This window comes from Bos indicus x Bos taurus, chromosome 25 (genome assembly GCF_003369695.1).
Source record: "Bos indicus x Bos taurus breed Angus x Brahman F1 hybrid chromosome 25, Bos_hybrid_MaternalHap_v2.0, whole genome shotgun sequence".
Taxonomy (NCBI): domain Eukaryota; kingdom Metazoa; phylum Chordata; class Mammalia; order Artiodactyla; family Bovidae; genus Bos; species Bos indicus x Bos taurus.
The window spans coordinates 22723626-22749603 of NC_040100.1; the positions used below are offsets into that span (position 1 = coordinate 22723626).

General features: G+C 44.0%; 1 protein-coding gene across 4 annotated transcripts in view; it reads right to left on the bottom strand.

Moving 5' to 3' along the window:
* Positions 1-17768, bottom strand: part of VWA3A (von Willebrand factor A domain containing 3A) — a 58177-nt gene extending 40409 nt beyond the window's left edge. For 3 of the 4 annotated variants that reach the window (XM_027527339.1, XM_027527338.1, XM_027527341.1), the window contains exons 1-7: positions 17644-17768; positions 16833-16893; positions 10620-10707; positions 10176-10299; positions 6096-6220; positions 5927-6004; positions 3930-3984 (exon numbers count right to left, since the gene is read on the bottom strand). In XM_027527339.1, coding sequence (XP_027383140.1) covers positions 3930-3984; positions 5927-6004; positions 6096-6220; positions 10176-10299; positions 10620-10681 — 444 coding nt within the window. In that variant the 5' untranslated portion in view covers positions 10682-10707; positions 16833-16893; positions 17644-17768. Of the gene's footprint in view, positions 1-3929; positions 3985-5926; positions 6005-6095; positions 6221-9719; positions 10156-10175; positions 10300-10619; positions 10708-16832; positions 16894-17643 lie in introns of those variants that run through there. The other variant, XM_027527340.1, reaches the window with a different exon arrangement.
* Between the last annotated feature and the right edge of the window lie 8210 nt (positions 17769-25978).

Here is a 25978-nt window from a genome sequence, read left to right on the forward strand (position 1 = left end):
TCATTTCCTTATATCCGTATTTATTTTCTGCCTATTCTACCAATCAAAAGCACATGTGTTAAGTTCTCTAGCTGAAGCGGTATTTCTGTGAATTTCTAATTATGTTTCTAACAGCTATTTCTAGCTACATGTCAATACTGTTTGATTCACCTCGTAACTGTTCTTCCTGTTATAGCCGCATTGTAAATTGGAATTGTCATTCATATGAAATTGATAGTTCTCTAGGGCAGTAGGTTCCTCTGGATGCTTGCCTTAAATCTTGCTTTATTGGATATCTAAGTTATTGCTCCTCCTTAAACCTGTTCCATACTTAGTTTTCCCCACCTCAGTAAATGGCATTTAACATTCACCTAGGCAATGGCACCCCACTCCAGTACTCTTGCCTGGAAAATCCCATGGACGGAGGAGCCTGGTGGCCTGCAGTCCATGGGGTTGCTAAGAGTCGGACACGACTGAGTGACTGCACTTTTACTTTTCACTTTCATGCATTGGAGAAGGAAATGGCAACCCACTCCAGTGTTCTTGCCTGGAGAACCCCAGGGATGGGGGAGCCTGGTAGAAGGCCGTCTATGGGGTTGCACAGAGTCGGACACGACTGAAGTGACTTAGCAGTAGCAGCAGCAGCAGGCACTCTGGCCCTAAACTTAGCCAATCTATCAGCAAGTCCTGCCGGTTCTGCCTCCAGACCATACCCTGAATCCGTCAGTTCTCATCCCATCCCCCTACCTGCCCCTTGGATCTAAGCCACCAACATTTCCTCCTAGATTTTGTTGTCTACGGTCAATTTATGAAGCATCCAAATGATCTTTTTGAAACCGAATTCAGATCATGTCATTCCTCTGCTTAAAAGTCTCACCTTTGGAATAAAATCTGAACTCAGCAAGGTCTTCCTGATCTGTGCCTGCCCCTAACCCCATCCGCTCTCCAAATGCACATTCTGAGCTCTTGAGACAAAGTCAAGAGCTGCATGGGCCTGCTTGCTGCTTCTGGAACAGGTCAAGTGTGTTCCTGTCTCAGGGCCTTAGCATTAGCTGTTTCCTCTGCTTGGAACATTCTGCCTTGATCTCAACATCACTCCTTCGCTCCCTTTAGGTGTCTGTTCAAATGTTTCCTCTTGGACTATCCTATTATTTAAACATCCCCTGCTTCTATCTCACCCTCTCATCCCTCATCCTGCTTTATTTTTCTTTATAGCACCACCACAAACTAACTTTGTACGTGATTTGTCCTCTCCCCCAGACTATAAATTCCATGAAAGTGGGAGCTTTGTACTGCTGCTGCTGCTAAGTCACTTTAGTCGTGTCTGGCTCTGTACGACCCCATAGACAGCACCCACCAGGCTCCCCCGTCCCTGGGATTCTCCAGGCAAGAACGCTGGAGTGGGTTGCCATTTCCTTCTCCAATGCATGAAAGTGAAAAGTGAAAGTGAAGTTGCTCAGTTGTGTCCGACCCTTAGCGACCCCATGGACTGCAGCCTACCAGGCTCCTCCATCCATGGGATTTTCCAGGCAAGAGTACTGGAGTGCGGTGCCATTGCCTTCTCCAGAGCTTTGTACTAGTCATGTTTGAATCCCCAGTCCTGGAAAAAGTGTCTGATATGCTGTAATCACTCAAACAATATTTGTTCATCTAAAAACAGATGAAGCTTCCCAGGACATTGCCAATTTTCAGGGGCCAGAAGGAGTTCAAATTTGGGGCCAGTTCTATCCTTTAAAATTTTGAGAAAGCTGACTTTAGAGCTTTAATAATTGACAAATGCATTCCCTTAAACCTAGCCATTGAAATTCTAGAAATTTATCCCAGAGAAAAAACTGGAAGAGTACATGAGAGGGAACTGGAACCCAGTTAGCCCTAATTTTTTAGGGCTAGATAGCCCTAAATTTTTTCAAGAGAAGACTAAAGGGAGTGAAATAGCAGGATTTTAAAATCTTGACAACTAATTTAAAAAATATGTAAAACTATTGAGGCCAAGAAAAACAGGTTGTAGGGCCAGATCTGCCTGCAAGCCACTGGTTTATAACCTCTGCTTTTATCCTCTGCAGACATGCAAACAGACACCCAGGGAGGTGTGGTTTTGCTGACAGCAGACTCCAGAACTGCGTCCAGTGATGGACTATGCATCACGTCAGGTGTGGAAGCACCCAGAAGACTCATGAGTTGATTTCCAAGTGATTGCTACCTTGGAATCCAATTGGGGCTTATTCCCTGGCTCCTCAATAACTCCATCGGAAAAGGATAAAGGGAAGAAGGACCCAACCAGCAATCCCTGCCCCTCTGTCGAAAGTGCCAGGACAAGTGTGATGGGAGTAGCTGGGTGAGAGAGCTGTGTTCCCTGAACTGATGTTTACGGAGAAGGTGAGGCTCTTGTCCCTCTCTGCCTGTGTTACCGCGACCGACCAGAGGGGGCGTGCTACAGCTGGAGATGTGCATCTGTCGACCTGTCTTAAGCGAGAGAAGAGGGTTCTAGATCTGAGATGTAGACTACACCCTGGAATCGGCTCAGGCAGCTCGCCTGTATTGTCACCTACTGGGCTTGTATACAGGTGGGGTTTGGGGCTGGGGAGCATGAATTTCAGCACTCACCTATCTCAGGCTTTAAAACAAGACTTTGGTATTGGACTTCCCTGGTGGTCCAGTGGTTAGGAATCTGCCTACCAATGCAGGGGACATGGGTTCAATCCCTGGTCTGGGAAGATTTCACATGCTACGGGGCAATTAAGCCTGTGTACCACAACTACTGAAATCCGCAAGAGCAACTACTGAATTCTGCAATAAGAGAGGCCTACATACTGCACTCAAGAATAGCCCCCATTTGCCGCAGCTAGAGAAAACCCATGGACAGCAACAAAGACCCAGCACAACCAAAAATAAATTAGAAGTAAATAAATAAATAAAGAGTTGAGGATTGCTTGTCACATCATCACATCATGCAGTTAGTCAGTCATGTTTGACTCTTTGCCACCTCATTGTTCGCCAGACTCCTCTGTCCATGGGATTTTCCAGGGAAGAATACTGGAGTGGGTTGCAGGTTCCTTCTCCGGGGGATCTTCCTGACCTAGGGATGGAACCCGGTCTCCCACATTGCAGGCAGATTTTTTACCATCTGAGTGACCAGGGAAGCCACAAGTTGGCTAAGGATTGCCTAGGGTGAAAGCAACGGTGGGCCAGAAAGGCAGCAATTGGAAGAACATAGGCTAAAACAAATAAGAAAGCAAAGTGAAGGTTAATTTGCTTATGAACACCCTTCTTCCCTTTGGGCCTGAGGAAAACATTTAATCAAACTTTCATAAGTTCTGTCTGGATGATCAGCCTTAGCTGTAAATCTCACTAAAGGCCTGACCTTAAATGGTCCAGGGGAGCTTCAGCTGTTCTCACCCAGGATGTTTCCTGTCCTGGTAACAGCTCTCTGGCTTTCCATGTGCAACCATCTGTCTCCCTTTCTCAGTCTGTGATGTTTGGGGAGAGCCCACCCATTCTCCCCAACTACCCTGACCCCTGTCTTTCCCCAGGAGTGAGCACTAGTTCCAGGCCTAAGCAGGTAGTGTATCTCACTCCGTTGGCTATAGTGATTGGTCTAAATTGGCCCAGAGAGAGTCAGTCCCAGGACTTGGGAGGGTGCAGTGGGAAAGGAAGGCCACCACTACAGTGACATATAAGCTGAGAGCTGCTGGTGACCCCATCTTCCCAAGACTGGGGAGAGCCTTATGGAGGGTAAAACCAACCCAGAGGAAAGCAGAGCTCAGAGACAAAGAATAACATCATTTGAACCCTAGGATACAGCTGTGTTTGGGCTTTTCATTTCTGTAGGTCTAGAAAGTCCTTTTTTAGCTTTGGTTAATGTAAATTGGAGGTCTGTTACTTGCAGCAGAAAGGGTTCTAACAAATACAGATGTAATGACGGAAAGGAGGCAAAGAAAGAAATCTATTACCTTCTTGCTGTTTTCTGTGAGCCACTGAATTCTCTGTTGATAGAGTTCAATAGCTCTGTTAAAACACCAGGAAGACTTGTCACCCAAGGTCAGTTCCAGCACCGAGCAATGCCCACTCACATACTGAAGGAAAATGCAGTGGGAATTTTTTTCTTTTAATGTGTCTAAGGCACTGGGAGAATATAAGGCAAAATCTAGCCCAGAAAAAACTGAAGGTCTTTGTTTGCTGGGGCAAATGATGAGGGGGGATTGTGGAAAGGTCTCTTAGTGTTGCAGCAAGCACTGTAAACGGTGGAGCCAGAGGTGGGCTTCAAGGGAGGGTCAGTCTGTGCGGGATGGGGGAGGGTTCTCATGAGGAAGGTGGAAGAACATTCTTGCTCTTCTCAAATCTGTGTCTTCTCAGGTGAGACTTCTAGTCACTTGGACATAATCATAAGTGCACAACTGAGACTGCTCAGTGTCGGTTTCTCAGTGGATTGATGAACAAAAAATTTTGTTTTTGAATAGTAAGTGGCCAGGGGAACTTCTAGAGTTTCCCTCATTGCAGACTATTCCTATGGCTATTTGAAGATCAGCCTGTAACAGGTGCTCAAGTGAAGGGCTCAGTCATCTGAATTTAACTGAATTGCCCTCACTGAGGTAGGTGGGATTTGGGGGCCCAGAAATGGGCCTCTGGGCATGAACTCATGGATGGGGAGCAGTGGGCAGAGTCATAAGACACACAAGTAGGTGCAGGCAAAGAGCATGACCTCCATGATGAGATGTTCTTGTCTTTGAGACCCAGCTTTGTTGTTTACTAGCTGTGTGACTTGGACAGGTATGGTAAACTCTGCAGTTTCAACATCTCCAATGTGAAGATAATAATAAGACTTTATTCAAGTCAATTTGCTGAAATTTACTTTACTTGAAACTAATTCTCTGAAAATCAATTTCCCAAATGACCAGTTAACTGAACAGAACATTCCTTAGAATGCTGGATTCACAATTAAAACCAATCAACCAAAAATACTACAGAAATCTTTAAAATCTGTTTAAACTTCCAACTCAATAAAATATGCTATAAAAGTTACAGTTAAAATGCTTTGATAAATTTGACAAATTGGTCACTCAGCAATTGATTTTCCATTAACTGTCTTGAGAATAATGCTATTTTTTGAGTCATGAAGATTAAATAAGATAATGCGTACAGCCTTTAGCAGAATTCCTGACACATGAATAACTGTTGGTTCTTGATTATTATTCTAGCCTTTGAAGAAATCTCAGGCAAGCAGTAATCAAGCAAGCAATTGCTACACAGGGGATGGAGCTAACAAAATCTAGTTTGGGGAAATTCCATGGTGGTTCAGGAATTAGGACACTGCTCTTTCGCTGCTGAGGGCCTGGGTTCGATTCCTGATCGGGGAACTAGGATGCCACAGGCTGTGAAGTGAGGCCGAAAAAAGTAAAGAGAAGCTTTAAAAAAAATCTGGTTTAGGGACTTCCCTGATGGTCCAGTGGTTAAGACTTTGCCTTCCTATGCAAGGGGTGCGAGTTCAACCTCTGGTTGGGGAACTAAGATCCCATATACCTTATGACCCAAAAACCAAAATGCAAAACAGAAGTAATATTGTAACAAATTCAATAAAGACTTTAAAAATGGTCCACATTAAAACAAACAAACAAACAAACACTGGTTTGGAAGTGGGGGGACCTGAATATTTTTAACATACATCTGTAAAGATATGAACCCAATCAATCTGTCACTTCTTAATTGTTACACATCAGATGAGGCAGTGAGGTTTCATCCAAAGGGGCCATGGGTTTTAAGAGGGTGAGAAAAACTGATATAGTTCAACCTTCTTTATTTGAAAAAAGAAGACATTGGAGCCAGAAGTGGGAAGAGAACTGTCCACAGGCCCAACAGAGCCTGTCGTTTGAACAAAGTCACTTTCAGAGAGCTGAAACCAGGTAATTCTTGAGCTCTGGGCTTGTTGGGAGGACATGAGAAACGTACTTACTCAGAAAGCTTGGCTTCAAATTGGTGGACGGTCTGGGTGGGGAAGTGCATTTTCTTCGTGACACTGCTGGCCTCCTCCCTGAAGAAGCAAAGTCTCATGAAAGGGTCTCGGGCTCAGGAGGCTGGATGTGTCTCACAGGCTTGGGGGAGGGGAGTGGCTTCCGACTTACAGCACGGCTGTGCCCTGGCATAGCAGGTCAGCCAAAGTGAGTTTCTTAGACTTTAAACTGTGCGCTGAAAGCCAATCTTCTGAATTCTCCCAGACTGAAGGCTGGGTCTCATCCCCCTGCAGCCTCTGTGAAACAGAAGCCAGAATCAGGGAGAAAACAGTGAAAAGAGAAGGCAAAGCTCAGGGTGTTTTAGGTCCCTCCACGGGGACCCCCAGGGGGTGCCAGCCTGACTGGTCCTACCCAAGAGAGTCTGTTCAGGAACTCGCCTTGCTGAGGCAACAGATGTGTGCAGAGAGGCCTGTGTTGTGGGCCACCTGCCCCTGATCATACTGGTGCCCATCCCTCACCTCATCCCCAGTATGTCCCCAGAGGAGTCAAGGGGTCACTCCCCGCATCCTGCCTTGTGAGAGACTGAATACACGGACACACAGTTGCTAGACCCCGCGTGACTACAGAACTCTGACCCACAACCTCTGTAGCAACCAGTCCATGGAGACAAACCGTAACCTCTCCAGCAACTGGATCAGGAGGTCAGGACTGTGACGGGGCTGCCACCGTTCCTATGTTCAGCCCTTTTCAGCTCAGGACCAGCCAGAGAAAGCCAAACATGCTCCCAAACCAATCACAGGAGATACCCAGCTTCTAGTGAGCTCATCTCTGGCTTCTGTGTGCTTGCTCCTTCAGGGCACACCTGACGCTTCCTCATTCTTTTCACTCTAAAGTTTACCTATTTCCCTGTCTGCCTTTGAGTCTTTGCCAAACACAAGTGATGGTGGTGTGTTTATTTCTGTATTTGCATTCTCTGTATCTTTTCAGATATATGAGTTTTGCCTCCGTCTCAGTCTGAGGGATCCTCCACAAATATTTGTTGACTAATGGAAGAGGGAATAAGTTTCCCTGTCTATTCCAGAGGCCAGAACCAAGAGCAGAGGATAGAAATTTTAGCGGAAGAATTTCCTAGTCATCACAGGAGTCTGCCATGAAATGAACAAGCCTCCTTGCTTGTGCCTGGTGATGCCTGTGTCACTTACATAATGCTAAGCTCAGGATGTGGGTGGTGGCCTTGGTGATAGAGCTGAAGTCATTGACAGCAAGCATTCAACATCGCTGATACGTTCTGGGAGCCAGAAGGTGGGAGAGAGCTGACATAAGGCTCGGAGCCCGTTTTCCTTGTTCTGAGCCCTGTTTTGAGGTGCTAGGGCTGCAGTGTGAACAAGATAGAAATGTTCCTGTCTTCTTAGAGCTCACATTCTAGTGTGGACAGAGGGTCAGTAAAGAAAAGCAAAATCAATGTACATAATTTTAGCAAGGAACAGTTATATTAAGAAAGTGGGGCAAGGGAATGTGACAGAAAACGACTAGGGTGGAGATGCAGAGTCGCTTTAGCTGAGATGGGAGTCAGAGAAGGTCCTTCTGGAAGTTCAGGAGGCAGCCCGGTGCGACCCTGGGAATGCACATTCCAGGCAGAGGCAGACCTGGGGCTGGGTCAGAGTTCTCCCAGAACAGAAAGGTGAACACGGTGACTGGAGTGTGCAGTGGACACAGGGTATGTGTGACACGAGAGGAGCCTGGAAAGGTGCAAGGCCTGGCGCAGACAGGGATTCTGTGAGAGCTTCCAGCACAAGCACCATTGTTTGAATGAATCAATGGGCCTTACATGTTGCCAGGGTTGGCCATCACTCGGGGTAAGGAATCCCATCGTCAGGGGAGGCTGGCTCAGACCCACAGTGAGAAACCACCCTGCCGTGTCCGATGATTGTGGAAAAGACATGCACTGCTTAGCCCGCCGCGGCCCTGTCTACACCCAAGGATGGCTTTGCCCGTCTCCTGTGCACCTGCTGAAACCCTGAGTGAGTCCTGCTCGGGCTTGTCTTTGTTGGGCTGTTGCTGCAGAGGGTGAGGTGGTGGACAAGGGGATGCAATTATCTGCTGTGGCTGACTGAGCTGCATTAGACAGAATTAGATCCGATAGAGGATTCTGAAGGAGGAACGGGCAGAGGAAGTGAGAGGAAAGAAGGGGGTGCAGTCCTAGGCCTCCCACTTACTAGCTTGTGATGCTGGGCAAGCCATGCATCTCCTTCTTCACCAAACAGTGCTTAACAATGACTCTTGTTTCCACTCAGATTTGGTGGACAGAAGACTACAGTCCATGGAATCGCAAGGAGTTGAACTTGACTGAGTGACCAACACACACACACAGGAGATAACGAACAAATGGACAGTGAAAATAAACTGCTGCTGCCCTATTCCAACTAGATAGCATTGGCTGCCCTACATCTGTGCCTGAGGCCTGCTCACCCTCTGTTTCAAAAGGAAATTAGCAACTGTTAAACACTAATAATTAGAGCAAACACTTAATAGCGCTGCTTTAATGCGACAAGCACTTCACATATATTATTTATGTCTGTGAAATAGGTTTCATCATTGATAACCTCATTTAACTGACTAGGAAACTGAAGTACTGAGAATTAAGTAATTTGTTCAAAGTCACACAGCTAGTAAGTGGTGGATTCAGACCCAAGCAGTATAGCTTGAGTCATGCGCACAATCATCATACTATATGGCCTTTAAATTTACCACCAAACTCTGACTATCTTTGTGAAGGATCGAGAGAGAACTGACTGAAAAGACAATTTTCTCATTATTTCTCTCCGCTAATTAATGTCGCCCCTGTAATCTTAGGCCCAGCCCCACACTTAGGGAGCTGCTGCTCTGCATCATGTAACCACTAGATGTCACTCTTCTCATCTTTCAGGACAACCATCTCCCTAGTTTGTAACGGAAACAGGTAGACTTCCCATTCAGCTTTTTCTTCTATTTTACTTGCATTTGAAATGCTCCATCATGCTTTAGGACATGGATTTTGTATTGTTGATATTTGAAGAGCTAATATTAAATACAGGCTTCCCTGGTGGCTCAGTTTTAAAGAACCCACCTGCCAATACAGGAGACTCGGGTTCAATCCCTGGATCAGGAAGATCCCCTGGAGAAGGGAATGACAACCCACTCCAGTATTCTTGCCTGGGAAATGCCATGGACAGAGGAGCCAAGGAGTGGCAAAGAGTCGGACACGACTGAGCATCTGAGCACCATTAAACACATTATGGATTTTGACTGTAGACATACTGATTACACGCTAAAGGGTGTGCTTGACATACAGAGTACGATCTTTGTTGGGGCAATCCATTCTCTCTTTCCCACTGCAATTTGTGAGGTAAATGAGGCCCCGGTTGTGGCTGATAAGTAAGAGTGGTCCTTGTACACCTGGGAAGTCATGTATTTGATAAGAAATTAGGTGAAATAGATACTCACAGGATCAACATCTAAGGTCACTGAGAGAATGCTTCAGAATCTCCAGACTCTACTGACCTTTGCTCATTTCCTTGTAATTAAACTTGCTTTCCTGTTAGTGCCAATACTTGAGAAAAGTAAAACACAACTATTTTCCTGATTTTTAACCACCAGCATTAAAATTGTATTGTTTTTGACTGATTATCATTTCAAAAGATTTTTGTTAAACTCTAGTATGGGTAGAGAGTTATGGGCCAGACTTGCGCGGACAGCCCCCCGATGACAATTGTTTCTACGGTAGAGTGAGCTGTGAGTTCTAGACAATCCACTCACCACCGCAAGAAGACAGCTCATCAACATGATGAGAGTCACCAAGACCACAGTACTGGTTATTCTAGAGGTTAATTCTCCTGCCGCAACTCTCTCGCTCCAATAGCACTTCCCAAAACTGAATTTTGGATTTAGATTTTTTAGGAAATCCTACAAGAAAAACAAATCTCAGGAAGGAGCATCTTAGAATTAAATTCATTAGTCTTCAAGCTTTGATAACAAGGACAGCATCTTCACACCCTCCTGAATATTTGATGATATGGCCAAGAAGGCTATACTGTTTCTATAAATAGCATAGAGATTCTTTAGTAATTTTTAAAGACAGGAGACTAGAGATGAATTCTTAACTAGTCCTGAGATCCTACATGAAGAAAGAAATACCCAGAATTTAACACAGTCTGCATTCCCGGCTATGATTTGTGAGCATGGCTGCACAGTAGAAGCACTTATGGTTTTTACCAGTAAGTCCTGTGTCTGGTTAACGTGCGTAACCAGGAGTCCATTGTCTAGCTTTTGGTCAAGTTCGTTGATATTCTTCTGGTTCAACTGCTTCTGTGGATCTCTGTCATTGCTTCTCCTCATGCTACAAAACACAAAGTCATTTGGTCAATGCCCTGGTGCCAGACGTTGATGCCAGACTGTCAGGGCCTGCAGAAGCATTTTTATTTCTGTGTAGTAACTGGGGGAGTTTCTTGTGTAGATCTTGATAAAATGTGGATGCCAAGTTCATAAGACATGTTATTTTATTGTTTTGGTAGTTAGGTAACTGAAGCCCTCAGGTGTAAGATGATGCAATTATCATTTACCCAGTCTCCCTTAAAGGCACGTATTTCCCCCTCAACTCTCATGAAAAAAAAAATGTTATTGTTGTTGCTTTCATTTGGAAAAATCAGAGATGCTTACCAGTGGTTTTCCAGAAATGTACTGTCTTGACCGTGGAAGACATCACTAATTTGTGTGGCCATTGTAAAAACATCCAGTGCTTATTTTCCTAGAGAGCAAAATAATACCAGAAAGGGATGAGTGCAACACGTAGACAATGGCCTTGGAGGGCATCTATATGCAGCTCAACTCTTCTTTAATTCATTCATTCAGTAAGCCCTCATTGAACGCCTACTTGATGCGTTTCTCAACTTCAGAGTTTCTGACGTTTTGGACGATTCTTTGTCATGGGGTCGTCCTATGCACTGAAGAATGCTCTACCTATCAGACGCCAGGAGCGTCCCTGCCCCTTGGGTTGTAACAACAGCAACTGCTGCTGCTGCTGCTGCTGCTGCTAAGTCGCTTCAGTCGTGTCTGACTCTTAGCGACCCCATGGACTGCAGCCTACCAGGCTCCTCTGTCCATGGGATTTTACAGGCAAGAGTACTGGAGTGGGGTGCCACTGCCTTCTCCAAATACTGTCTCTAAGCATGGCCTAATGTCTCCAGGGAGCATAGTCGTCCCCAGCTGACAATCATGGAGCTAGACATTGTCCTTGTCCTGCCAGAAGGAGAGACTGATGTTAAAAATTAAATATAGTAGGGGCTTCCCTTGTGGCTCAATGGTAAAGAATCTGCCTGCCAATGCAGAAGACACAGGTTCAACCCCTGGTCCAGGAAATTCCCACATGCCATAGAACAACTAAGCCCTCACACCACAACTACTGAGCCTGCGCTCTAGAGCCCAGGAGCCACAACTACTGAGCTCTCGAGCCCGAGAGCCTGTGCTCCAAACAAGAGAAGCCACTGCACGGCAACTAGAGAGTAGGCCCTGCTCGCCCAAACTAGAGAAAGCCTGTGCAGCAGTGAAGACCCAGGGCAGCCAAAATAAATAAATGAATTTAAAAAATTAAATATAGTAATAACAAATTGTAGAACGTGTTGTGAAGGAAGGATAGAGAGTAATCAGGAATCTCCTTTGCGTAGGTAAGGTGGTCAGTGAAGGTGTCTTTTGAGCTTAGACCTTTTTGTTGTTGTTAATTTTTGGCCCATGGTATGTGGGCCCTTAGCTCACCAACCAGGGATCTAACTCCCTGAACTGGAAGGTGGAGTCAACCACTGGACCACCAGGGGAGGCTTGAGCTTAGGCTTTCTTGAAGGATGAAAAGGAGGTGGCCGTGGTGAAGTCTGGCAGAGAGGACAGCAAGTGAACTAGGCAGAGAAGACAACAAGTGCCCATAACGATTTAGAGGATGAGGGAGTGGAGAGGGAAAACATTAAGATGAGGCCGAGTTTTTCCTCTGACAACTGCCACTCAGAGGGTGGGTCCCTGCAGCTACTGCTCGCAGCTTATGGGGGTCAGTAGACGTGGGCCTGACAGATCAATCAGATCCTCCCTCTGGGAGTTCAGAATGAAGAGCTGTGAGGCCACCATGTACATTGAGAAGCAGGGAAAGACCATCTTCAGAGCCAAGTTGAGGGCAGGGCCATTCCCGGCCTTGGTTTCCCTGGGGCCTTTCTCTCCTGGCTTCTTCCTTTCTCTGCTCCTTCCTAGTCTCTTTTGCAGGCTCACCTCTACCTGAGCATTTTAAGTTGGTGTTCCTCAAGGATAAATCATGCACACAGGTCTCCTCTCACTTTCTCCTCTTTTCCTAGGCAAACATCCTTGTCCTTGACTTCAACTGTCATCTGTATATCAGTGACTCCCCATTGTACGTCAAAAGCCTAGACCTCTCACTTTGACTCCAGACCTTGTGTTCAATTACATTGAATATTTCCATGTGGAGCAACTTAAACTCAGCATGTCCAAGACTGAATTCAAATTTTCTACACACTAGCCTCTGGTCTTTGTTCCCTAACTTAGAGAAAAGAACCACCATCCATCTACTTATATGAGTCAGAAATGAATTATTCTTGATAACCTCATTCCGCATATCCTCTCTATCATCTAATCTTGCTTTTTTTTCCCTTTTTTTGGCCATGCTGTGCCACATTTGGGATCTTACTTCTACCACCAGAGATCGAACCTGTGCCCCCTGCAGTGGAAGCCAGAGTCCTAACCACCAGACTGTCAGGGAAGTCCCTAATCTTGTAAATTTTACCTCTCTCAAATCTCACCACTTCTGTCTCCACTGACATTTCTCACATCTAGGCCACTGTCACCTGTGCCATAGATGACTGCAGTAGATCCTAACTGGCCTCCCTATATCCCTTCAAATCTCTTCTCACTGAAGTCAGAGTGATTTTTTTTTTTTTTTTTTAGTTTTCTGAATGTTGAACTTTTTTTTTTTTTTTTTGTAACAGACTTTCAGATTTATTTATTTTTTTCCCATACATGATATTATACATGTTTCAATGCTATTCTCCCAAATCTCCCCACCCTCTCCCTCTCCCACAGAGTCCATAAGACTGATCTATACATCGGTGTCTCTTTTGCTGTCTCGTACACAGGGTTATTGTTACCATCTTTCTAAATTCCATATATATGCGTTAGTATACTGTATTGGTGTTTTTCTTTCTGGCTTACTTCACTCTGTATAATAGGTTCCAGTTTTATCCATCTCATTAGAACTGATTCAAATGTATTCTTTTTAATGGCTGAGTAGTACTCCATTGTGTATATGTACCATAGCTTTCTTATCCATTCATCTGCTGATGGGCATCTAGGTTGCTTCCATGTCCTGGCTATTATAAACAGTGCTGTGATGAACATTGGGGTACACGTGTCTCTTTCCCTTCTGGTTTCCTCAGTGTGTATGCCCAGCAGTGGGATTGCTGGATCATAAGGCAGTTCTATTTCCAGTTTTTTAAGGAATCTCCACACTGTTCTCCATAATGGCTGTACTAGTTTGCATTCCCACCGTGTAAGAGAGTTCCCTTTTCTCCACACCCTCTCCAGCATTTATTGCTTGTAGACTTTTGGATCGCAGCCATTCTGACTGGTGTGAAATGGTACCTCATAGTGGTTTTGATTTGCATTTCTCTGATAATGAGTGATGTTGAGCATCTTTTCATGTGTTTGTTAGCCATCTGTATGTCTTCTTTGGAGAAATGTCTATTTAGTTCTTTGGCCCATTTTTTGATTGGGTCATTTATTTTTCTGGAGTTGAGCTGTAGGAGTTGCTTGTATATTTTTGAGATTAGTTGTTTGTCCGTTGCTTCATTGGCTATTATTTTCTCCCATTCTGAAGGCTGCCTTTTCACCTTGCTAATAGTTTCCTTTGTTGTGCAGAAGCTTTTAAGTTTAATTAGGTCCCTTTGTTTATTTTTGCTTTTATTTTCAATATTTTGGGAGGTGATTTTTTAAAAACAGAAATCCAGGGCAGTCTCTGGTGAACTAGCAGTTAGGATACTGTGCACTCACTGCCACATCTGGGTTCAATCCCTGGTCAGGGAACTAACATCCCACAAGGCATAAGTTGCTGCCAAAAAACCCCACAGACCCAACGTCACACCCCCTCTTCTGCCTCTTGATTAAAACTGTTTAAAGTCTTCCCTTTATTTCTAGAATAAAGATTAAGATCATAACGATGGCATTTGAGGCTCACAGGCTCTGGCCACTGTCCAATGACCTCTCCAGCTTTCCCGCTCCACCACCCTTCACCATGTCTGTGTTCCACAGCTCCCCTTCCCCTTCAGGCCCTGGCATGCTGTGCATTTCCTTTAGTCACAGGACTTTTTCATGGGCTGGCTTTGCTCTGAACATTCTCTTCCCCTCCTTGCCCCCAGTCACTCATCCTTGACTCTTCCGCTCACACTTCACTTCTTCTGCGAAGTCTACCCCACCATCCCACTCTATTCCAGGTTTCTTGTGTTATGTAAACTATCACAGAACTTGCTCCTTTCTTTAAAAGTACTTAATTTAGAATAATACATTCATTAGTGTGATTTTTTAAAATTGGCATCTTTCTCCCGTGAGACTATAAATCACAAGAGAGCAGGGACTCAGTTCAGTTCAGTCGCTCAGTCGTTTCTGACTCTGCGACCCCATGAACCGCAGGACACCAGGCCTCCCTGTCCATCACCAACTCCCGGAGTTCACTCAAACTCATGTCCATTGAGTCAGTGATGCCATCCTGCCATCTCATCCTCTGTTGTCCCCTTCTCCTCTTGCCCCCAATCCCCCCCAGCATCAGAGTCTTTTCCAATGAGTCAGCTCTTCTCATGAGGTGGCCAAAGTACTGGAGTTTCAGCTTTAGCATCATTCCTTTCAAAGAACACCCAGGGCTGATCTCCTTTAGAATGGACAGGTTGGATCTCGACTGCTGCTGCTGCTGCTAAGTCGCGTCAGTCATGTCCGACGCTGTGCGACCCCATAGACGGCAGCCCACCAGGCTCCCCTGTCCCTGGGATTCTCCAGGCAAAAACACTGGAGTGGGTTGCCATTTCCTTCTCCAGTGCATGAAAGTGAAAAGTGAAAGGGAAGTCGCTCAGTTGTGTCCGACTCTTAGTGACCCCATGGACTGCAGCCCACCAGGCTCCTCAGTCCATGGGATTTTCCAGGCAAGAGTACTGGAGTGGGGTGCCTTTGCCTTCTCCAGGATCTCAACTGGTAGACAGCAAATATTTTGAGGAGGGGAGGTAAACCTTGGTTCTTGAAGAACTGACCTCACTTCCTGCTCTTGGGTTCCATTAGATACTTGTTCCTACTAATTCCTCCCTTTTTGCAGGAATTCCTTCTAATTCCTCCCTTTTTGCTTTCTGCATGCTAAGTTGCTTCAGCCATTTCCGACTCTGACCTCTTGTCACCCCTTGTGACTCTTCGTGACAGGCTCCTCTGTCTGTGGGATACTCCAGGCAAGAATTAGGGAGTGGGTTGCACTCCACTTCCCAACCCAGGGATCAAACCCATATCACTAGTGCCGCCTGGCAACTTCATTTAGGTTTCTTGTTATTTGAAACCAAAAAAAAAAAAATTGCCTAAAACACAGCCAGTGGGAATCTCCAGATGGAGTTGAAGCTTAACATTGGAGTGGGTGTTCTCATGAAAACATTAAATAGTTTAATGATGGTTCAGGGACTTTCCAGGTGGCTCAGTGGTAAAGGGGCTTCCCTGGTGGCTCAGACAGTAAAGCGTCTGTCTGCACTGTGGGACACCCGGATTCAATCCCTGGGTCGGGAAGATTCGCTGGAGAAGGAAATGGCAACCCACTCCAGTACTCTTGCCTGGAAAATTCCATGGACTGAGGAGCCTGGTAGGCCACAGTCCATGGGGTCACAAAGAGTCAGACACGAATAAGCACACACACAGCAACATAATGATGGTTCAGCAACTTCTTTTTCTCTTTTGGGTCTTTAATCTCTTATTCAGAAGAGTTTTCTTTTCTGGGAAGCACCAAGATAATGTGGCAATGTCTCAAAAAATAGCTGGCTCTACTTACAGTTAGCTGGGAAACTCTCGGTGGCCGAGACTGTTGGAATAGAAAGGCCTCGTGAACACTGGATGCCCCTCAGGCTCAGTTCCCTCTTTTCTAACAACCTAATGGACTCAGAGGCTTGCACAACTGGATTCCGGGGTGACTTGTGTTGGCTGATGGAGGAGTATTTGGGCTGCATAAAACTAACATAACAGTGTGGGGTGCTAAAAGGAGCACTGGACCTTTGGCTTCTCCATCTGCAGAATGGCGTGGGGATAATAGTAACTGTGCTGTCTACTTCAACTCCATCAAGAGGCTCCGATGAAACTGAGAATATATAAGAGCTTTGGAAAATACAAAGTACTATATGAATGAGGAATACCATTTTAAAACCCACCACATCTTCAAGCACTTCAGCATACGACTCAAGCAGTCATTCATTCTGTGTACATCTATAGAGTGCCTCTTCAGAGCCAGAGAGACCCGGAATGGGGAGGCAGAGCTGAACAGCCCTTGCCCTCAGGCCTTTGCTCAATGAAACCTTCTCAGAGACGTCTTCTTTGATTGCTCCTCCTCAGACAGGACCTCCTCTGCCCTATTTAGTTTTCTCTGTAGCACATTTCATCATCTGATATTCTATATATTTATTATGTCTCTGCCTCACTCTCCCCTCCCCATCAGTCCACTAGAAGATCCTTGAGGGCAGGGACTTAGTTAACATAACTAAGTTAAAACGGTTCTTTGTAATCATCGCCTAAAAAAACATTGGCCCCCAAACATTTGTTGAATACATGTACTCAGGGCAGGTCTGGAGTTTAGACAAAGGTGGGCCACGTTACCTCGGGAGACTGGTCACAGCAGGGGGAGAGAACTTGCAAACAGGTCCTCAGGAAACGGCACCTTGTCAAAGGGAGAGAGGTAGCCCTGATTAGCGGATAAAAGAGAATCTGCAGCTAAGTTCCTGGTGTGCTAACATCTGGATCTAGGATTCTCCTAACTATCCAGGATAAAGCCACCCCCAGGGTTCGTATTTTTAACTGCCTAGTAACCTCTAGTCTTGTCCCGATCCGACCCATTTTACAATCTGCTGCCAGAATGATTTTCTGATATGCAGAACTGTCTGTATTATTACCTGTTTAGAACCCTGCCATGGCTCCTCAGTACCTAGACAAGCAAACCAGATCTTCTTCAAAGACTTTTCACTCCTTTTGCCTCTATTCTTTACTCACCTCTCTACCTCATCTTGCATCCTTTTGTGCACCCTGATAACCCCACTTATACACCTTGCTAATTCATCCTCTTCTTTGCTCAAGTTGGATCTACTTCTAGAAATGCCTTTGCAACAAAAAGTTGTTTGATAAGAAAGCCCAAGAAGTTTTTCCTGAACCCCATTTGCTGCCCCCAACCCCTAAGGAGGAAATAACTTCCTCCTAGTCCTGCCCTCTGGCTGTCTCATACCAAATTGTCACAGTTCTTCTCCCTTTTTCACTGCTGTACCCCCAGCATCTAGCACAATGCCTGGCATGTAGACAGCAGGTGCTCAAGACCCAGGCTCCCTGAGTCTTTCTCACTCAGTCCAGAGCTTAGTGTCTGGGCCTCCCCCACCCTCTCTCTTACCACCCTATCAATACTTGTGACTCTCAACCTCACCTGCATTTCTCTATTTCTCCAACTCTGGGAGAAGGGCCCTGGTCATCCCAGGACTCTGTTTTTCCTGGTTCCCACTTCTAGTTCCTCCAAGCAACAGTGAAGCTTGGTTTGTCGGGAAGTGTTAGCCGGTATCCAAGGTAACAGACCGCACCACTGCAGCTAGAGGCAGGGACAGGGAAAAAACGTTCCTCACCCTGGGGAAGAAATTACCACTTTGTTGCTTGTAACAACCTCTCCCTGGGCACTCTGCTTTTCTCCACCCCCACAAAAGCCAGGAACAGGATTTGGAACTCTTCTCTAGTTTTAGAACCTCTGGGTCATCGGAAAACTATGGTTTAGGCCAGTGGAGCCCTGGTGCCTGCTGCCTTCCTGTGCTAGGAACTGAAGACAGACAGCAGAGGACCTGTGACATGCGTGAAAGCTGATGACCTTCCTTCTCTTCTGCAGATTCCCTGGGGCCCTCCAAACACACTCCCTGGGAGAGGTCTGGCAGTCCCTCACCCCCACCAGCTCCAGCTCCACCCAAACCTGGCTAATGCAACACAGGCTCAGTGATCTCTTAGCATAAGAGGAGATCACCTACTACAGTGGTTCCCAAGCCCAGGTGCCCATCACAATCATCTAGGTTGTTTGCTAAGAAAACATACCTACATTCCCATCCGGCAGACTGATACAGAACTGTAGCAAAGCATGGGAACATGAATCTTTAACAGTGGTTCCAGGTGATTATGATGTAACCAGCTCTTAGCCCACAGTTGGGGACCTTTCCAGCTCCTTCTATGGAAGTCAAGAGAGATGAAGTGATGTACTCAATGTCAACTAACTAGCTTGTAGTAGCGAAGGGATCTGCACTTAGTTTTTCTTCTCCAGGTCATTCCTCAAATCACGATCTTCACTTACTGAATCTTTAATTCGTAATTTAGAACATGTGCTACTTGTGGTAGTCACTATGTGATAGAGAACCCCTTCAGATGTTGACCCCAAGATCCCTCTATAGGTCAGATCAGAAACAACAAAATTCTTCAAAACAGAGACAGCTCACTTATCACCTCTCACTCTGGGCAGACTAGTTATGGGTGAGAATAGCAGCTATAAATCATGGCATTTGGTCAACACCAACGAGGCACAAGTGGAGGAGCCTAGAAAGAGGAAAGAAGTCAGAAGAGGGAAGTCACAAGATGCCAAGAGAAACCAGCCAAAGGCTACCCTGTGAGCAAGTGGTGAGGGTCCTTGGGCCCACCTGATTGGAAATCCTGGGTGGAAGGGGCTGGCTAGCTTTGATACACCATTTTTGGAGACACAAGGGCTCAAGATAGATGGTTTACTGCCCTCACAACATCCTTTGCTCCTGGATAACGGATTTTCAACATTTTACAAGAAGTAAAACCCAACATTGAAAAGTTCATTGTTACTACTTTTTTCTATTTGAGTTTACATGACTCATCTCACACGCTAGTAAAGTAATGCTCAAAATTCTCCAAGCCAGGCTTCAGCAATACGTGAACCGTGAACTTCCAGATGTTCAAGCTGGTTTTAGAAAAGGCAGAGGAACCAGAGATCAAATTGCCAACATCCGCTGGATCATGGAAAAAGCAAGAGTTCCAGAAAAAGATCTATTTCTGCTTTATTGACTATGCCAAAGTCTTTGACTGTGCGGATCACAATAAGCTGTGGAAAATTCTGAAAGAGATAGGAATACCAGACCACCTGACCTGCCTCTTGAGAAACCTGTATGCAGGTCAGGAAGCAACAGTTAGAACTTGACATGGAACAACAGACTGGTTCCAAATAGGAAAAGGAGTACATCAAGGCTGTATACTGTCACCCTGCTTATTTAACTTATATGCAGAGTACATCATGAGAAACGCTGGGCTGGAAGAAGCACAAGCTGGAATCAAGACTGCCGGGAGAAATATCAATAACCTCAGATACGCAGATGACACCACCCTTATGGCAGAAGTTAGTTAGAAAGTGAAGTCGCTCAGTCGTGTCCGACTCTTCGCGACCCCATGGACTGCAGCCCTCCAGTCTCCTCCATCCATGGGATTTCCCAGGCAAGAGTACTGGAGTGGGGTGCCATCGCCTTCTCTGTTGTAAAAGCCTAAGTTACTTAAAAGATTAAAATGACATGCCAAAGCATGGGGAAGTGATGGATGTATTCAATGTCAAGAGGAAAGTGGGAAAGTATAAAGATTCTTTAAGAGACAAAAACACAACTCAAACTGGCTTAAGGAAAAAAGGGAATTTATTTACTCAGAAGACAGAAAAAATTCGGGAATAATTTTGGCCTTGGGCATGGCTTGATCCAAAGGCTAAAATTATGTTAACAGAAATTTGTTTCCATTTCCTTGTGATGGCTGTGTTCTTAGGTAGGCTCTTTAGGAGCGTTTGGCAAACTTGGGACGTCAGCCCTCAGCTTCCCCCTCTACAGCCTTCAGCACCCTAAAGGAAGGAGAACAACCCTTTTCCAGGAGAGTCCCAGGCTTGGCTTGGTCACAGGACATACTCATTCCTGAACCAATCACTGTGACTCTGATTGGCCACATCTGGCTTCTGCATCTAGTCCTGGAGCCAGAGGGTGAAATTAGCCTCATGAAAAGATCTGATTTTGTTGTGGTTTAACCAAAGAAGGGGACACTAGGCAAACATGACTGAGGAAAGCCAAAGCAAGAGAGAACAGTCCCCAGAAAAAGAGGTCAAGAAATCAGATCTGAAATCAGAGGGAGGAGGGACCTGCACAGTGTTTGGGAGCCATAGTGGTGAGATGGCAAGACCTAAGGGGAAACGTGTCCTTGGTACATCCAGGAAGAAAGTCCAGAGGCATAGGCGCTTCTGCCTCACCAAAGGTCACCATGCCCCAAGTGTGGGGATTATTGCACCATTCGGCCTGGAGGAGCTGATGTTTGAGCAGCAATGAGTATAGGGGCTCACCACCAGAGGGGTCAGTCAAACCGCCGGAGGGGACTTTCTAAAGTTTCAGCCATGGGTCTCTGCACAACTCTAGGGTGTCCCCAATGGCCAACAGATTTCCTACCAACAAGGAAGAAGAGATCTAGTTGATTTTTTAAAGTGCTATAGGTAGGATAGGGGATGGCCTTTTTGGGAAAATTTCCCTATGTGCTCAATTCTCAAAAGGGTTCCGATAAAACCAATGGATGACATGATGTAATTCGCTAGTTAAGGAAGTAAGCACTATAAAATACCAATTAGCAATGATTGCAGAAAGCTTGACAATGAGCAGTGAATAATGGCAGATTAAAGACAGTAACTTATGTAATTTTTTCTTTCAATATGTAATGTTTATAAGTAGAGACTACCTTTTATGGTTGTTTGCATTCCACATCCAGAAGAAGCAAACCATAGATTTAGCTGCTCATGTCTGAGCCAAGGAATCATGCATCTGGGACAAGCTATTTTTATTTTCTTTAGACTAGCCAAACTAGCAATGTGGGACAGCAGAAGCAGTTCTAGATTTGAAGTCAGGGAACCTAGGTTTGAAACCCCGTTTCACTAATGAAACTTTGGGTAAATGGTTCACCCTTCTGATTCTCAGTGTTTTCTAATTTATAAAATACTGTCTCCCGCCTCATAGGAGTATTAATCGACACATGGAAAAACACAACATGGATTTAATGTTAGTTTCTTTCTCTAAACTCTTACGAATGCCACTATTTTTTTAACCAGTTTTTTTTTTTTAAATATGAATTGCGTTAATAGAGTAATTGATGTGCTTCAGTTAGAATGTCAGATTATCATATTTGGCAAGATATTTGGGGAGTTTCTGTTATCTAAGGATTAAGTTCACAGCTGCATTATTTGTAATAGCAAAGACTTGGAGACAAATGTACAACAGGAAAGGAGAAATATATCTATATTATACAGTGTGTAAGAGATGTATCTATCTATACAGTCATTAAAAATGAGGACGATCTATATTTACTGACACAGAAAGATAGTCATCATAAATTAAGTTAAAAAAGAAAGCAGTGCTACTCATGTATAATGTGATCTTGCTTTTGTTAAAACAGTTGAACAGGATACATCCACATAAATATACGCAAATACCACACACACACACACACACACACACTCACACACACACACACACACACACACACACACACACTCTGTAAAGAAAGCAGTCTCTGAAAGAATACCTAGTAAAGTGTCAACAGTGGTACTCTCTGGAAGGTGGAATGTCAGGAAGGAACTTTAATTTCCTATATTCATTTAAAAATTACAGACGTGTTACTGTTAAAAGAAAAAATATTTTGTCCCAATTTAGGGTCATGGTTAACTTTCTTCTTCACAGCAGCACTGAGGGCAAGAAAAAGTTGCCAGTGGCCCTGAAAGCAGAAATGAGCTAAAGTGTCTGAGTGGTGTGTGTGTGTCGGGGGGCACTGCAACACCCAAGTCCATTTTGCACTAACTACATTAGCAAAATATGTAGAAGATGAGGTAGTTAAAAACTTTCTTAGATATGTGGATTACTTTTTCCCCTCTAACACGACTTATCAAGGATAGTGGGAGAGGTTTTCTTTGGTGGTTCTTCAACTACATTTGCATTTTGCCACAGAAAACAAAGCAATGTGAAAGAAAAAGGTTTTAAGTTTTTTTATTTAAGAAAATACTTGAACTGTCTTACACAACTAAATTAAGTATTTAAACAACATGAAGAGTGCCAGCGTCAGGACATAAGCATTAATTTTACTGACTTGCCTCAACAGATAATAAATATTGATTTAATGGTGACCAAACACATTGGCAATAGCAACTAAAGTACCATACGATGGTCAGTTGGGGATAATCTCCTCTAAAATGAGAACAAATCCTTGAGTCCATTCCTTTTAGCAGAAACAATTAAAACCATCTTGGTAGAACCAGGTCTCGGCAAAACACACCACATGTATGGAAGGCTTCAAGAGAATGAAGAACCCACAAGCTTGAAGAAGCCTCCAGAGTTCTCTTCAGGATCAACAAGGTGCTTGTTATCATCGTGGTCCTCTGTATGAGTATCAATATTAGAGCACTGTGAATGTAGTAGTAAAGGGTGTTGAGTCCAGAGAAATCCTAGGGGGGTCAGCAAGACTGGCACGTTACACAGTCCAATACTTACCAGTAAAATAACCACACTCACCCATAAAGGCTGCTGATCTATGCATGTCTCTGCTTTCAGGAAAAAGTTCACTGAAACAATCCTGGAAGATAGGTGAGTGGGCCTTTCACATCTCCAGGAAATAGTTTCAGTTTTCCTTTATAACCTAGCCCCAAGTTTAATCATGGTAATTCATGTAAAGCACTGTGTCAGGTCTCTGGACTATGAGAAAGCCACATTCCTTGAATTCAGAAGTTTGATCAAATTATAGAGAAGTGTTTAATAACAGCAGCAACCACCACTTGAAGGTTTACTACGTACCAGGAACTTTCCGTGCTTTACCTCATTTAAACCAACAATACCCTATGAGGTAGGTACTATCAGACCCGGGCTACAGATAAGAAAACCAAAGTGCACAGAGATTAAGTGATTTATTACGTGATTTATTGTGGAACTGAGACTTGAATCCAGGCAGTCTGGATTAGTTAGTTAGTTGTGTTACAGAGGTACAAGCAAAAGAGAAACACAGCACAAAGAATTAGATTATTTAAAATACGAGAGGGATTAAAGAAACTGCAAGGGGGAGGTCATACAGGCACAGCGAAGACAGAGAGCAAGGTGTAGTCAAAGAAAGAAGATGGTTTGTCAGTAAAAAGTGAAAAGAGAATGATGGGAAATCAAACTGAAGAGATAGCCTGAAGTCAGGTCATTAAGGGTTTTCAATATTATGCTAAAGAAGCTTGGCTTTCATTCTGTAACTGTGGGCATAACAGGAACTCAAGTGAAGAAATGAAAAGTGTTCTGTGTTAAGATTATTTTGGCAGAAATGATTTGGGCCAACTGACTTAGATGGAGATTAGTTGAAGAAACACTAATTCAAGTGGCTATAGAATTTGAAGAACTGTCCTAGGTCAACAACTGCCCAAGGCCTATTTGTCAAACACATTCTTTTCTACAGTATTGAGTGTCCCGCTGAGACCTAGTTATGTGACTTGGGGAAAGTTAAGAAGCCTTTGAATCCTTGATTACTTCATCTGGAAAATGGAAACACTGAACATGCTTTTAGATTTCATCCAGCTCTGAAAATTTCAGTCTCCTGAAGAATTTCATCTTGAGATTTAATCTTGGGTGGTCTTAGTCTTTAGAACTGGGGCTTATTTGTAGAAACCTTCAATGTGCTTGAAAATATCCCAGTGTTTTTTTTCTTGCTGGGAAAAGAACCAAAATTCTAAAAAATAATACATTATGCTTTCTATCTTTAATACAACTTATAAATAACTACTTTTATTTTGTTGCTGGGTAACTGTGACCCAGAAGAGTTGACTTTGCATAAAAGGAACCCACAGTCCTCTAGTCTTGGTGTTTTTCCTATAATCTTCTCATACAGTGGTTAGAAGAGAGTTGATGGAAGACTAACTCAAAGTATTTTTTAACTCATATTATTGTTCTTAAAAGACAGTGTGTTGCCTTTTCCTACAAAGAGAAGAAAAAGGCGTTTTTTTCCCCTCTCTTAGAAGTTCAGTATTTAGTCAACCACTGCAATTTCCAGTTGACCTATTCATTGATATTTATAGAAAATAACCCTTCAAATACCTCAAATCTGTGTTATAAATTGGGGTAAGATCTGAATGGTGCAAAAGTAGGGTGACCAATTAATTTCTTTTTGCCTGGAACTTTCTCAGTTACAGCACTGAACATCTCATGTCCCAGAAAAGCCCTGTCTCAAACAAACCAGGATGGTTGGTCATCCTAAGAAGATGCTGTTAAGGTCCAGAAGCCAAGAACATCCAAATCCTACCTTGTCTTAAACTCCCAATTCCCCATGAGGCTCCTGCAGAAGCCATACAGATAAACAGCAGTGAAGGGTAAACCTAGTGTTTTATTTGATTACTAGTTATTATTAGGCTGCTGCTGCTGCTAAGTCGCTTCAGTCGTGTCCGACTCTGTGTGACCCCATAGACAGCAGCCCACCAGGCTCCCCTGTCCCTGGGATTCTCCAGGCAAGAACACTGGAGTGGGTTGCCATTTCCTTCTCCAATGCATGAAAGTGGAAAGTGAAAGTGAAGTCGCTCAGTCGTGTCCGACTCTTCGCGACCCCATGGACTGCAGCCTACCAGGCTCCTCCGTCCATGGGATTTTCCAGGCAAGAGTACTGGAGTGGGGTGCCATTGCCTTCTCCGATTATTAGGCGAGGCTACTCCCAATACTCCTAAACAGAGTTACAGTAAAGCTGGGATGGAGCATGTGAATGAGTCTGGAAACCAAAGGGCTCTACATTGCTCCTTCAAGCCCTATTTTAAAATCTTACAAGCTAAGAGTCTTTGGCCTGAAATAAAGTAGAAACAGAAGACTGAAGCAAAGATGAAAGGCTTTAGGTCAATGTACAAGGAAAAAAGAAAAGATGAGAGCGCCTTGGCTCAGTACCTCTCTTCAAGTCCATGGAAATATGATACAGAAGAGACTGCCACATGTATGGTCTTTTATTGCTGAGTGCCTCTTCTTATTGGTAAACACACACTAACCCATGTTGTAGAATATTAATAGCATCTCTTCCCTAGGGGGTAGGTAGGAGAGTGGGAGAGGGGAGACCTTTCCCTGGCACAATGCTAACAACAAAATCAAACCAAGAGGCATCGAAGTGTCACTGTGTGAGTATGTGAAACCTCTACAAGAAATTTATTTCTAAAATAAAGTTTTAAATTCAAATCTTGTTTCAAAGTAATAGAAGCCTTTTTAGTTTCTTTAGTAGACAATTTATTTTGATAAACTTGCTCAATAACAAAAATACAAGTGAAGAAAAATTATGTTCATTTTATACAGTTTGTATTAACAATTTGTTTTTAAACTATTAATTGAAAAATGCTATAACCAATTAGAAAACAATCCTTAATAAAGTTTGGGGTAATATACAGGCCTTGATCACAAACTTTAAAATCTCTTGAGGTGATATAACTAATAAGTCCTGTGTAGGGAATCCAACCTACACAGGCCACTTTTTTCCTTCATATGCTTTTATCCTTCAAAAATTAGTTCTGAAAGACAGCTTACTATTTTGAATTGTGAATGTAAATTTAATATTTTAAAAGAAGATCAAAGTGGGTTGATAAAACAGCTACTATAATCAGAGTAACTTGTGGCTAGTAGTCTTTTAATAAAGACAAAATAAATGCAACATGTTCTTCCCATGAAGCCCACGATGCAAAATCATAGCTAAGAGTAGTATATTCAAAGTTAGTTTCC